Raw genomic sequence first — 15,169 nt, 5'->3', positions numbered from 1 at the left:
TTCCTCCCTCTTTGAAAAATCAGGTAATTTTTCACAGTTTCTTAGCATTTTATGGGTAAAACTAAGCTTAATGCATCTTATATATTTGGAATCAACTTAATAAGCCGATGAAGTATTGATTGGTATCAAAATTCTGTTTCTAGAATTTCGGTTACTATTGAGACTTGTAGTTCCATTCTTACAGTTCGTTACCACAAACTGTTTTATATATTAGCACATAAATCCGAAAACTTAAAGAATATGACGTTATCTGTGTTTATTAGGTGTTTCAATTACAAATAAAAGAATTCGGAGAATTATCGGAGTTTTGATTAGATATTAGAATCAGAAATTAAAATCATTAGACCATTCCCAGAGTAGATACCCCCCCCTCCTACTCCCAACTAATTTCAATCCTGAAACTAACAATCGATTTAATCTATCTAGTTATATTACAAATCCTATTATAAGAGGCATTGTAAAAGAGTCCTATTTTAAAAACTATTATAAAAAGTCCTATTAATTTTTTCAATGATTTCTGTTTTTCATTTAGAGTATTATATTTAATGTATACCTACCTTCTTATTTTCAATTACTCTATTTCTGTTCTATTTTCAGATATAGAGGGTGTATTTATATCCACCATTCACTCCACTTTCAAAGGTTTTAACAGAAGAAAATCTAATTTAGAACTGACAGATTGTAGAGAAAAAATGACATAAATATGAAGACAAAATTCGACCTCAACAAATGTTGTAAATAGGATGTATAGAACATTTTTGCAATTTTGCGATCAACTAGTTCACCTATTATCTAGATGATAACGCTCTGGGGTCATATTTGGTATGGACATATAGTGGGAAATCGGAAGTTTCAAAGGCGGTATTTGCATAAATGCTAATATGGTAGGGACTGTAGTGAATCACTATTTTGTGTGTTTTTTTATTAGGTAGCTTCTTGTACGATTTATCTGATTGAATCATGAGTCTACTTGCTATATCGTGAACAATCGCTAGATTTAGGAAAAAATCACTAGTTTTAGAACAAAAATCAGTATAAATCACTAGCTAGAAAAAAATGACTATGCAACATAAAAAATCACTAGAAATAGTGATAAATCACTAGGGGTGGCAACCCTGACGGTGGGAATGTAGTAAAGTAAGTTTATGTTGCCACCAGCTGTCACTAGCTGTTACAACGTAGGTTTTGGTTGCTGTGTTAACTTACCCTTTCTAGGGGGTATAATTATGGTCCTAAGGTGAGTAAATCTTGGTAGCGTGCCCTTAGGCCTTGGCTTGACTAATTATCTGAAGCGTACCTACTGGGAGTTAATCGAGAAGCTTAAATAAGGTTGTAGAGAGGTTGTTTATAATATAATACTTTTATTTATGTCACCAAATAAAAGTCAACCACAACAAAACCCACTATTTTACGTACTTAGCCACGAAAGTGGTTACTAGCAATTTCCTTTTCAAACCTCACATAAAGGATATTTTTTCTTATATTAGTAAACATTGATAGTTCGAAACTTAGCAATTTATATTTTTTGCGTTATAAATATTTATTTCATATTAAATTATTTCTGCTTAATTAGATTGTTACCACAGGAAATCGGAAGTTTCAAAGGCGATATATTTGCATAAATGCTAATCTGGAACATATTAGGAAGTGTAGTGAATTACTGTTTTGTGTTTTGTTTTTTTTATTACTTAGCTTCTTACAAGATTAATTTGATTAAATTATGTATATACGCGCTATATCGTAAACAATCACTAGATTTAGAAATCACTCACAATCATTTGAAAATACATTTTGACCCCTCACATTTTCGTGAATCGATATCCATGGGACTTGTGGGACTTAGTTCACATTGCTGCCCAGACCTAGGTTTAATTGGTTAATTCATTAATAAGTTTATTCTAAAAAAATTCCGGACAGAATTCCCATACGGGAAACACCCGAAACGAAGACATACAGACACAAATTTATGAACGAAGCTGAATGAAATTCAAATGTTATAGTCTGAAAAGAAATAAAAATGTTTTGCTTTGCCCAAAATATCAACTATAAAACTGTTCAATAAATAAACTGAATTCCATAAACAATAAGGCGCAACGAAAGGGTACTTCTTGATGCAAGACGATTCAGCTCATTTGAAGGGGGAATGGGCTCCATTTTTTTTCCAAAAATCCCCCTCCCCAGTAAAATTGTAACCTAAAAATAGACCTTTTCTTGTTTTTGACCTCCGAAGCCTTAATGGTCGAAAACCTTTCTGTGCCTAATTGTGTAATTGTCTAAATCGAGGTTAATCGTAGAACAGATGGGCCTATTAAGAACGAAAGGGGCCTCTAAGAGGCTATCTGCATAAAAGGCACTTGAGTTCGAAACTGCTTGATTTTCGCACATTTGGGCTATTTTTCCTTTGATGAGAACCTTTGAAAGGTTCAAGAGTTGGGTTGGGTCAAATATTCCACTCTAACTATTACGAGTAAAACAATAAATCTAGTGTTACTTACGTGGTGATTGCTAGAGACACTTGAAATAGCATAGACTGCTCCACCAGCCGCAGCTGCAGCAACAAGGACTTTCTTATACCTTGACATTATGTGACTACTTAAATCAGCTTAAATATGCAGGCTACTCTACCTGCAAAAAAATATTTACTTTACGATCTAAGATCAAACAATTCGTGGTAACAAATTGTAAGTACGAGCGACGCGAGGATAAATTGTAAGTACGAGCGGCTAAATTGTAACCAAAACTCTAAAAAACACAGTTTTTTAATATCAGACAAATCAAATGGGTAGAATATTAATGTTGATTCCAAATACATAACGTTCATTAAGTTTAATGCTATCCATCAAAACTAACAACCCTGAAAAAATTGGCCCAATTTTTGAAAAAGGGGGAACACCCCTAAAAATATCGCGGTTAATGAAAATCACACCACCAGATTCAGCAGATAAGAGAACCATACTGTAGAGGTTTCAAGCTCCTATAAGTAGTAACCTATACTGCTATCCAGCGCATGATTGCATAATATGGCCTTACCACGGACAGGTATCTAGTACTACAGCCGGTACATGGCTTACCACGGACAGGTATCTAGTACTACAGACGGTGCATGACTTACCATACAGGTTTCTGTATCAACACCCATTTTCTGGGCCAATCAGAGAGAGCGGATATAGAGGGTACTTAATATACAGTAACTTGATTATCATAGCTATAGCAATCAGATTCAATACATGCCAGACGGGTTTCTGAGGCTAACAGCCAAGCTTTCGGCTATTAGAATTCAACGGAAGCTTTAATGATTGCATATGGTATTAGATACTAAAAAGTTGAATCATTTGCGTAAAACTAACTCAATTTGCGAAAAAAGGTATTCCATTGGCGTAACTCTGCTCTGAATGATCTTAACTGGTGATTGAATAATAGGGGTGAAACAGAGTTCGAGAATATTTTTAATTGGATTGTATGAAAGTGGTAAAAAAGGGTTAAAGTGCTTACCAGTTAACGTAAGCCCGAAGGGGGTGCTAGCTCTTACGCAATTTAATATAAATTGGAATAACATCATTGGTATCAATCTAAGGAAACGATTACTGTTGACAAGGTAATCATGGGACTTACCTTGGCTGTGTTCTGTATATTACAGAACTACCATTTGAACAGTGTTGCAAATATAAAATATGGTTTAGCATTGGGGTATGCTAAAAATGACCTTATGGGGTATGCTAAAAATGGTGCCAAGATGACCTTATGCATTGACATAGCTTTACTCCTCGACTGTGTTCTGTATAATACACAAGTACCATTTGAGTAGTGTTACCAATATAAAATATGCCTTAGCATTGGTGTATTCTAAAAAGTTGAAACTAATAAAGATGTAGATGCCAAGAAAAGAAATTTTAATAGAGAAATTCAGAACAATCCTTAGAAATCAACTAGTGAGATGATTATGGGTTTGAACCATCAAGGACCACAACCACCAACAACCCTAACCACCAAGGACCTCAACCTCCAAGGACCCTCTACCACAAATCTCCAAGGGTCCCCCTTCCTCCAACTTTTTGGGCCCCTCCCCCCCCCCCCATTTTTTGAACTTAAAAAAAATTAACATATTTTTTTCAACTTTTTTTACATGTCTTAGAATGACATGACACATACTTTAAACATAAAAAATTTTAAACATATTTTCCAAATTCAAAATGAGAACGATATAGAAATGTTAGTCGTGGCTTTTACTATTGGAAAAATATTGTTTGTAATAGCACTTTTTTTTGGACTGAATTTTTTTTGGGCAGAAATTACTCAAATTTTTTTTTCTTCTTAACACACTCAAATTTCTCTAAGAAGTAACATGTATTTTCTTAACAGTAACAAATTTCTTCTAATAGCACCAAATTTTCCATCAAAGATAACAAATTCTCTTAAAAGTGACAATTTTTGTCAATGATAACAACTTTTCTGTTAGAAGTAGGTTTTCTCTCAGATACCAAATTTTTAACAGAATTAACAATTTTTTTCACTTATGATAACAAGTTTTCTGGCAGAAGTAGTAAGTTTTCCTTAACACTAAAAAATTTTCTCATCGGAGTAACAACTTTTTCTTTAATACTAACAAACTTATACTTAACACACTCAAAGTTCTCTTGGGAGTAACAGGTATTTTCTTAACAGTAACAAAATTCTTCTAATAACACCAAGTTTTCCGTCAAAGATAACAAATCTCTCTTAGAAGTAACAGTTTTTTGTCACTGATAACAAGTTATCTGTTAGAAGTAACAAGTTTTTTGTCAATAATGCTATATTTTTCTTACAAGTAACAATTTTTTCGTTATAATAACAATGTTTCTGTCAGAAGTAGAAAGTTTTCCTTATCACTTACAAATTTTCTCTTCAAAGTATAAACAGTTTCCATTAAGACTAACAAACTTTTACTTAACACACTCAAATTTCTCTTGGAAGTAACAATTTTTCGTTTATGATAACAAGTTATCTGTCAGAAGTAGCAACTTTTTCTTAACACTAACAAATTCTATCAAAGTGAACAAATTCTTTATCAATGTCTTTTGGGAGATACGTTTGATAACACCGACTAAATCTAAGTAACATAGTGAATAAATTCTTTATCAGCTTCTTTTGTCAGATACATTAGATAACATTCACAAAATCTAAGTATCAGAGTGAATAGATTCCTTATCATCGTCCTTTGTCAGATATGCCTGTTAAATTGAAAAAATCCTAGTATCAGAGAGAATAAATTCTTTATCAATGCCATTTGACAGATACTTTTGATAACACTGATAAACTTTAAGTATCAGAGTGGACAAATTCTTTATTAAGATTCTTTATCGATATCATTTGTCGGATACGTCAGATAACATTGATAAAATCTATGTATTAGAATAAATAAATTCTTTATCAACATCTTTTAACGGATAGGTCGGGATACAATTTATAAAATCTAAGTATCAGAGTAAATAGATTCTTTATCAACATCCTTTACCAGATATTTCGGTTAAAATTATCAAAACCTAGTTGCCAGAGTGATTAGATTATGTATCAACATCTATTGTAGGATACATGTGATAACATGGACAAAATCCAAGTATCAGAGCGAATAAATTTTTTCTATCAGCATCTTTGTCAGATACATCGGATAAAAAGTTTCTCATAGAAGTAACAATTTTTCGTCACTGATAACACGTTATCTGTTAGAAGTAACAAGTTTTCTGTCAATGATACCATATTTTTCTTACAAGTAACAATTTTTTCGTTATAATAACAAGTTTTCTGTCAGAAGTAGCAAGTTTTCCTTATCATTAACAAATTTTCTCCTTAGAAGCAACAATTTACTCCTTAATACTAATAAACTTTTACTTAACACACTTAAATTTCCCTTAGAAATAACAGTTTTTTTTTCTTAGCAGTAATAAATTTCTTCTAATAGCACCAAGTTTTCCATCAAAGATAACAAATTTCTCTTAAAAGTGAAAATTTTTTTCAATGATAACAACTTTTCTGTTAGAAGTAGAAGGTTTTCTCTCAAAGATACCAAATTAAACATAGAAGTAACAAATTTTTTCATTTATGACAACAAGTTTTCTGTCAGAAGTAACAAGTTTTCCTTAACACTAACAAATTTTCTCATCGAAGCAACATTTTTTTCCTTAATACTAACAAACTTTTACTTAACACACTCAAATTTCTCTTGGAAGTAATAGGTATTTTCTTAACAGTAAAAAAATTCTTCCAATAGCACCAAGTTTTCCGTCAAAGATAAAAAATTCCTCATAGAAGTAACAAGTTTTCTGTCAAAGATACCTTATTTTTCTTACAAGTAACAATTTTTTCGTTATGATAACAAGTTTTCTGTCAGAAGTAGCAAGTTCTCCTTATCACTATTCAATTTTCTCCATCGAAGTAACAACTTATTCCATAATACTAATAAACTTTTACTTAACACGCTTAAATTTCCCTTAGAAGTAACAGTTTTTTTTCTTAGCAGTAACAAATTTCTTCTAATAGCACCAATTTTTCCATCAAAGATAAAAAAGTTCTCTTAAAAGTGACAGTTTTTGTCAATGATAACAACTTTTATCTTGGAAGTAGGTTTTCTCTCAGATACCAAATTTTTAACAGAATTAACAATTTTTTTCACTTATGATAACAAGTTTTCTGGCAGAAGTAGTAAGTTTTCCTTAACACTAAAAAATTTTCTCATCGGAGTAACAACTTTTTCTTTAATACTAACAAACTTATACTTAACACACTCAAATTTCTCTTGGAAGTAATAGGTACTTTCTTAACAGTAAAAAAAATTTTCTAATAACACCAAGTTTTCCGTCAAAGATAACAAATTTCTCATAGAAGTAACAATTTTTTGTCACTGATAACAAGTTCTCTGTTAGAAGTAACAAGTTTTCTGTCAATGATACCATATTTTTCTCACAAGTAACAATCTTTTTGTTATGATAACAATGTTTTTGTCAGAAGTAGAAAGTTTTCCTTATCACTTACAAATTTTCTCTTCAAAGTATAAACATTTTCCATTAAGACTAACAAACCTTTACTTAACACACTCAAATTTCTCTTGGAAGTGATAGTTGTTTTCTTAACAGTAGCAAATTTCTTCTAATAGTACCTAGTTTTCCGTCATAGAAGTAACAATTTTTCGTTTATGATAACAAGTTATCTGTCAGAAGTAGCAACTTTTTCTTAACACTAACAAATTCTATCAAAGTGAACAAATTCTTTATCAATGTCTTTCGGGAGATATGTTTGATAACAACGACCAAATCTAAGTGACATAGTGAATAAATTCTTTATCAGCTTCTTTTGCCAGATACATCGGAAAAAGTTCATGAAATCTAAGTATCAGAGTGAATAAATTCCTCGTCATCGTACTTTGTCAGACATGCCTGATAAAATTGAGAAAATCGTAGGATCAGAGAGAATAAATTCGTTATCAATGCCAGTTGACAGATACTTTTGATAACACGGATAAAATTTAAGTATCAGAGTGGAGAAATTCTTTATTAACATTCTTTATCGATATCATTTGTCGGATACGTCAGATAACATTGATAAAATCTATGTATTAGAATAAATAAATTCTTTATCAACATCCTTTAACGGATAGGTCGGGATAAAATTTATGAAATCTAAGTATCAGCGTGAATAGATTCCTTATCAACATCCATTACCAGATATTTCAGTTAAAATTATCAAAACCTAGGTGCCTGAGTGATTAAATTCTGTATCAACATCTATTGTAAGATACATGGGATAACAATGGACAAAATCTAAATATCAGAGTGAATAAATTTTTTCTATCAGCATCTTTGTCGGATAAATCGGATAAAATTGACAAAATCTAAATATCAGAGTGAATAATTCTTTATCAAAATTTTTTGTCGGATAGCATTGTCAAAATCTAAGCATCAGAGTGAAAAAGTTCTTTATCAACTTCTTTTGTCAGATATGCTGGATAAAATTGAGAAAATCTAAGCATCAGAGTGAATAAATTCTTTATCAATATCATTTGACTGATAAGTTTGATAGTATCAGAGTGAATAAATTCTTTATCATCGTCTTTTGTCAGATATGATTCATAGTATTAAGAAAATCTAGGCATCAGAGTGATAAATTCTTTATCAATGTCTTGTGACAGATACGTTTGATAAAACTGACCAAATCAAAGTATCATAGTGAATAAATTCTTCATCAACTTCCTTTGTCGGATACATCAGATAACATTCACAAAGTCTAAGTATCAGAGTGAATAAATTCTTTATCATAGTCCTTTACTAGATACGTTGGATAAAATTGAGAAAATCTAAGTATCAGAGTGAATAAATTCTTTATCAATGTCTTTTGACAGATACGTTTGATAACATTGACAAAATTTAAGCATCAGAGTAAACAAATTGCTTTATTAACATTCTTTATCGATATTATTTGTCGGATACGTCGGATAACATTGCCAGAATCTATGTATTATAATGAATAAATTCTTTATCATCATCCTTTGTCGGATACGTCGGATAAAATTGAGAAATTTTAAGTATCATAGTGAATAAATTCTTTATCAGCATCATTTGCTGGATCCGTCGGTTAATATTATCAAAATCTAAGTATCAGAGTGATTAAATTCTATATCAACATCTATTCTCGAATACATAAAATAACATCGACAAAATCTAAGTATTAAAGTGAATAAATGTTTTCTAACAAGATCTGAGTCAGTCAAATCGGATAAATTAACAAAATCGAAATATAAGATTCAATAAATGCTCTATCAATAGCTTTTGTCAGACACATTGGATGACATCGCTAAAATCTAAGTATGAGAGTGAATAAATTCTTTTATCAACTTCCTTTTTTGGTTACATCAGATAACATTGACGAAATCTAATTAGAAATTCTTTATCAGCATTATTTACTGGATACCTCGGTTAACATTATCAAAATCTAACTTTTAGAGCGATTGAATTCTATATTAATATCTATTCTTGAATACATAGGATAACATCGATAAAATCTAAGTATTAGAGTGAATAAACGTTTTCTATCAACATCTCTTTCAATTACATCGGATAAAATTGACAAAATATAACTATCAGATTGAATAAATTCTTTATCAATATCTTTTGTCGGATACGTTGGATAACATTGTCAAAATTTAAGTATCAGAGTAATTAAATTCTTTTATCAACTTCCTTTGTCGGTTATATAAGATATCATTCACAAAATCTAAGTATCAGAGTGAATAAATTCTTTATCATCGTCTTTTGTCAGATATGCTTGATAAAACTGAGAAAATCTAAGCGATCAGAGTGAACAAATTCTTTATCAATGTCATTTGACGGATAAATTTGATAATATTGTCAAAATCTAAGTATCAGAGTGAATAAATTCTTTATTAACATTATTTATCAACATCATTTGTTGGATACGTCGAATAAAATTGACAAATTCTAAGCAACAGAGTGAATAAATTCTTTATCAGCCTCTTTTGTCTGATATGTCAGATAACATTGTCAAAATCTAAGTATCAGAGTGAATAAATTCTTTATCAACTTCTTTTGTCAGATACATCGGATAACATTCATAAAATCTAAGCATCAGAGCGAATAAATTCACTATCATCGTCATTTGTCAGACACGCTTGATAAAATTGAGAAAATCTATGCATCAGAGGGAATCAATTCGTTATCAATGTCATTTGACAGATACGTTTAATAACATTGACAAAATCTAAGCATCAGAGTGAATAAATTCCTTATTAGCATTTTCTTTTTATCAACATCATTTTTCGGATACGTTGGATAACACTGACAAAATCTATGTATTAGAATGAATAAATTCTTTATCAACAACATTTGTCGGATACATAGGATAAAATTGACAAAATCTAAGTATCAGAGTGAACGAATTCTTTATAAACATCCTATGCTGGATACATCGGATAACTTTATCAAAATCTAACTATTAGAGTGTTTAAATTCTATATCAACACCCTTTGTCGGATACATAGGATAACAATGACAAAATGTAAGCGTCAGAGTGAATAAATTCATTATCAATATCCTTTTCTGGATACGTCGGATAAAATTATCAAAATATAAGTATCAGAGTGATTAAATTCTATATCAACATCCTTTTCTCGGATACATAGGATAAAATTGACCGAATCTAAGTGTCAGAGTGAATAAGTTTTTTTATCAACATCTTATGTCAGATACATCGGATAAAATTGACAAACTCTAAGTATCAGAGTGAATAAATTCAATATCAACATCTTTATTCGAAAATATCAGATAACATTAATAAAATATAAGTCCTATTAATTTTGACTTTATGTATCATTCCGTTGAATTTAGGTTAGACTGCTTATAGATGGGAACACACCCGGTCAGCAACACAGTAGTAGAGATAGAGACATGCTAAAAGTTAGTTTCATTTAGGTTCACTTAGAGTGGTGCGCCACTCTAAGTGAACTTCCAAGACCAGAACTTCCAACTACCTGTTACTTCCAAGAGAAATTTGAGTGTGTTAAGTAAAAGTTTATTAGTATTAAGGAATAAGTTTTACTTCGATGGAGAAAATTGTCTAGTGTTAAGGAGAACTTGATACTTCTGACAGAGTACTTGTTATCATGACAAAAAATTTTTATTCCTAGGAAAAATATGGTAATTTTCACAGAACACTTGTTATTTCCAACAAATAACATGTTATCAGTGATAAAACACGGTTACTTCTATTAGAAACGAGCTATCTTTGATAGACAATTTGTTGTTATTAGAAAAAATTTGTTACTGTTTATAATATATCTATTACCTCTAAGAGAAATTTGAGTGTGTTAGAGTAAAAGATTATTAGTATTAAAGAAAAAGTTGTTACTCAGATGAGAAAATTTGTTAGTGTTAAGGAAAACTTGCTACTTCTGACATAAAACTTGTTATCATAAACGAATAAATCTGTTACTTCTATGTAAAATTTGGTATCTTTGAGAAAAAACCTTCTACTTCTAACAGAAAAGTTGTTATCATTGAAAAAAAATGTCACTTTTAAGATAAATTTGTTATCTTTGATGGAAAAAATGGTGCTATTAGAATAAATTTGTTACTGCTAAGAAAAAAAAACAACTGTTAATTCTAAGGGAAATTTAAGCGTGTTAAGTAAAAGTTTATTATTATTAAAGAATAAGTTGTTACTTCGATGGAAAAAATTTATTAGTGATAAGGTAAACTTAATACTTCTGACAGAAAACTTGTTATCATAATGAAAAATTGTTATTTGTAAGAAAAATAAGGTATCATTGACAGAACACTTGTTACTTCTAACAGATAACTTGTTATCAGTGACGAAAAATGGTTACTTCTATGAGAAATTTATTATCTTTGACGGAAAACTTGGTGCTATTAGAAGAAATTTGTTACTGTTAAGAAAATACCTATTACTTCCAAGAGAAATTTGAGTGTGTTAGAGTAAAAGTTTGTTAGCATTAAGGAAAAAGTTGTTACTCCGGTGAGAAAATTTATTAGTGTTAAGGAAAACTTACTACCTCTGACAGAAAACTTGTTATCATGAATGAAAAAAATTGTTACTTCTATGGAAAATTTAGTAGCTTTTGCAGAAAGCCTTCTACTTCTAACCGAAAAGTTTTTATCTTTGACAAGAAATTTCACTTTTAGAAAGAATTTTTCATCTTTGGCGTGCAAACTACTGTTATTTGAATAAATTGTCCACTACTAAGATAAAAAAAACTGTTACTTCAAACGGAAATTTGAGCATGTTATGTAAAAGTTTATCAGTAATAAGGAGTGGGTTTTTGCAGTTATGGAGAAATTTGGTTAGTGATAAGAAAAACCTGCTACTTCTGACAGAAAACTTGTTATCATAACGAAAAAATTGTTACTTGAAAGAAAAATATGGTATCTTTGACAGAAAACTTGTTACTTCTAACAGATAACTTGTTATCAGTGACAAAAAATTGTTACTTCTGTGAGAAACTTGTTATCTTTGACGAAAAACTTGGTGCTATTTGAAAAAAATTGCTACTCTTAAGAAAATACCTGTTACTTCTTAGAGAAATTTGAGTGTGTTAAGTAAAAAAAAAGAAGAACAAAAAGAAGAAAAAAATTCAGTAAAAAAAAAGTGCTACTACAAACAACATTTTTCTAATAGTAAATGTCACGACTTTCATTTCTATATTATTCTCATTTTGAATTTGGAAAATATTAAATGTGAATTTTTTTATGTTTAAAGTATGCTTCATGTCATTCTAAGACATGTGAAAAAAAGCTGAAAAATACCATTTTAACAAAAATAAAAAAAAGTTAAAAAAAAATGGGGGGAAGGGGCACAAAAAGTTGGAGGGAGGGGGCCCTTGGAGGTTTGGAGTAGGAGGCCCTTGAAGGTAGAGGTCCTTGGTGGTTAGGGTCGTTGGTGGTTGTGGTCCTTGATGATTCAAACCCAAAATCATCTCACTAGTTGATTTCTAAGGATTGTTCAGAATTTCTCTACTAAAATTCTTTTCTTGGCATCTACATCTTTATTAGTTTAAACTTTTTGGTATACTCCAATGCTAAGGCATATTTTAAATTGATAACACTACTCAAATGGTACTTGTGTATTATTCAGAAAACAGTCGAGGAGTAAAGCTAGGTCAGGGCATAAGGTCATCTTGGCGCCCACGACTTGATTAGTTTCAACTTTTTAGCATACTCCAATGCTACACCATATTTTATATTGGCAACACTGTTCAAATGGTAGTTATGTATTATACAGAACACAGCCAAGAAGTACAACCAAGGTAAGTCCCATCAATCACCTTATCAGCAGTAATCGTTTCCGTAGATTGATACCAATGATGTTATTCCAAATTTATATTAAATCGCGTAAGTGTTAGCACCCCTTTCGGGCTTACCTTAACTGGTAAGCACTTTAACCCTTTTTTACCACTTTCATACAATCCAATTAAAAATATTCTCGAAATCTGTTTCACCCCTATTATTCAATTACCAGTTAAGATCATTCAGAGCAGAGTTGTGCCAATGGAATACCTTTTTTCACAAATTGAGTTAGTTTTACGCAAATAGTACAACTTTTCGGTACCGTATCTAATACCGTATGCAATCATTAAACCTTCCGTTGAATGCTAATAGCCAAAACCTTGGCTGTTAACCAGCTAGGCTGTTAACCTCAGAAACCCGTCTGGCATGTATTGAATCTGAATGCTATAGTTATGATAATCAAGTTACCGTATATTAAGTACCCTCTGTATCCGCTCTCTCTGATTGGCCCAGAAAATGGGTGTTGACACAGAAACATGTATGGTAAGTCATGTACCGTCTGTAGTACTAGATACCTGTCCGTGGTAAACCAATGTACCGTCTGTAGTACTAGATTCCTTTCCGTGGTAAGCCATATTATGCAATCACTCGCTGGACAGCAATATAGGTTACTACTCCTATATACAAAAATATGATTCTTTTTATCACAAGAAAGATAACGGATGCGTGTTTATTTATTTTTATTATTATCTTTCCCAAGGGTTATCGTACGGAACGAGCAAATCTAGAAGATCGCAAGATGGTCTATTGATCGGAAATCAAAAGCTTAATTGCCCTTCTTAAGTGACTAAAAAGATTGGAGGGCAACTAGCGCCTTTCCCACGCGTCTTTTTGTTCCAAAAGTTATAAAATTTGCCCATTGTTTAAGCGTAGTACTTGTTATTGGGAAGTATAGACATTTTCATTAGGGGGGCAGGAGGATTTTTTTGCTTTAGGGGATTTTCCATGGCAAGAATTTCTGCCTATTTTTAACTTCAGCTTTAACTTTGAAGCTTCAGCTGAATCTTCCTGCCCCTTGCCCAGTTTAGACTTTCTTAAATATTTTGTTTCCTTTACTTTTCTTTGGGGATTTTTCTATTTCTTAGACTTAGTTTCCAGGGGAAATTTGCCGGAATTCCCACACTAAATCATTTTTATTTGTCTTAGTCTGTCTTTGTCGACTCAATTTTACATGTGGGGATAATCCGGGAAAAGTTTCGACTGGGTTGGAATTGTCAGTTGCATAGATCCTGATACTCCGGGGTGAAAATTGTATAAAGCGCCCAGAACACGATCTAGTTCCGACCAAAATGATATACAATACAGATAAGAAGTATGCAAATGAGATACCTGTTAATACCTCTATTTATATAGGTCAATGACCCAAGTTATGGTGTTTACTCAGCATAGCATTCAAATGGTCTGAAGGGTCTTAACTCAGGATATCCAGATAAAATGATAATAATAAGAATATTTTTTTTTATTTGGATCGAATGAAACAGGTAAAGGGTTGACATTTTAATCGCTTATCAACTAAAGGTAAGTCAGAGGGATTGGTGACTCCCAAACCACATTATATAAATGACAGAATATGATTAGAATATATTCATCGTTTCACAAGTCAATTGATTCCATTGACCTAGCTTCATTTCTTGGCTCTGGTGACTATAAGACTCAAGTACCAAGTTAGGAGTGCGTCTAATATAAAATATTGTTTGGTATTGGAGTATGCAGAAAGTTGAAAATAATAAAGTCGTAGGTGCCGAGAAAAGCATTTTATATAGAAATCAAGAACAATCCTTAGAAATCTAGTACAATCCTTATATTTCAAATCAAGTAGTGAGGTGGTTAAGGGCCCCAATACCCCTCCCCCCATTTTTTCAACTTCTTTGAAGTTAAATTTTTTTTAAATTTTATTTTTTTTTTTTAGTATATAATTTTTTCAACTTTTTTTACATGGCTTAGAATGACATGATATATACTTAAAACACTTCTGGACCTTTCAGCTATGCTGAAAAAAATGGCTATATCAAAATTTTGATTGGATGTTTGGGGAAATGATGGGAGTGATGGGAAGGGGGGACTGGTTGCCCTCCAATCACTTCCGACTATTAAAAAGAGCACTATCCATTTCGATTTCCAATTGAATGAAGCCTTTTTAAAGTTTCTATGAAAACTCTTTCTTTACGAAGGACCTTGGTCTAAATCCAAAAAAAAAACACTGTGCCCACAATGCTCTTTACTGAGGCAGCGCCTAAGTAGATTACTCTTTACTTATTGCGCTGCCTATGATCTCTCGAAATATAATAACTGCTGCCAGGAATAATACCGTTTATCGCCCTTAA

At 31.5% G+C, this 15,169-nt stretch overlaps 1 protein-coding gene across 1 annotated transcript in view; it reads right to left on the bottom strand.

Annotated features, from left to right (window-relative positions):
- Gpo1 (glycerophosphate oxidase 1) overlaps nucleotides 1-15,169 on the bottom strand; it is a 97,246-nt gene that overhangs the window by 62,160 nt on the left and 19,917 nt on the right. Inside the window, exon 2 of the mRNA XM_089095419.1 lies at nucleotides 2,496-2,625. Within this exon, the coding sequence (XP_088951545.1) occupies nucleotides 2,496-2,582 (87 nt within the window). The 5' untranslated portion in view covers nucleotides 2,583-2,625. The remainder of the gene's footprint in view (nucleotides 1-2,495; nucleotides 2,626-15,169) is intronic.

This window comes from Artemia sp. Qi Xiang Cuo, chromosome 10 (genome assembly GCF_049724085.1).
Source record: "Artemia sp. Qi Xiang Cuo chromosome 10, ASM4972408v1, whole genome shotgun sequence".
NCBI lineage: Eukaryota > Metazoa > Arthropoda > Branchiopoda > Anostraca > Artemiidae > Artemia > Artemia sp. Qi Xiang Cuo.
This window is presented reverse-complemented; position numbering and strand designations above follow the sequence as displayed.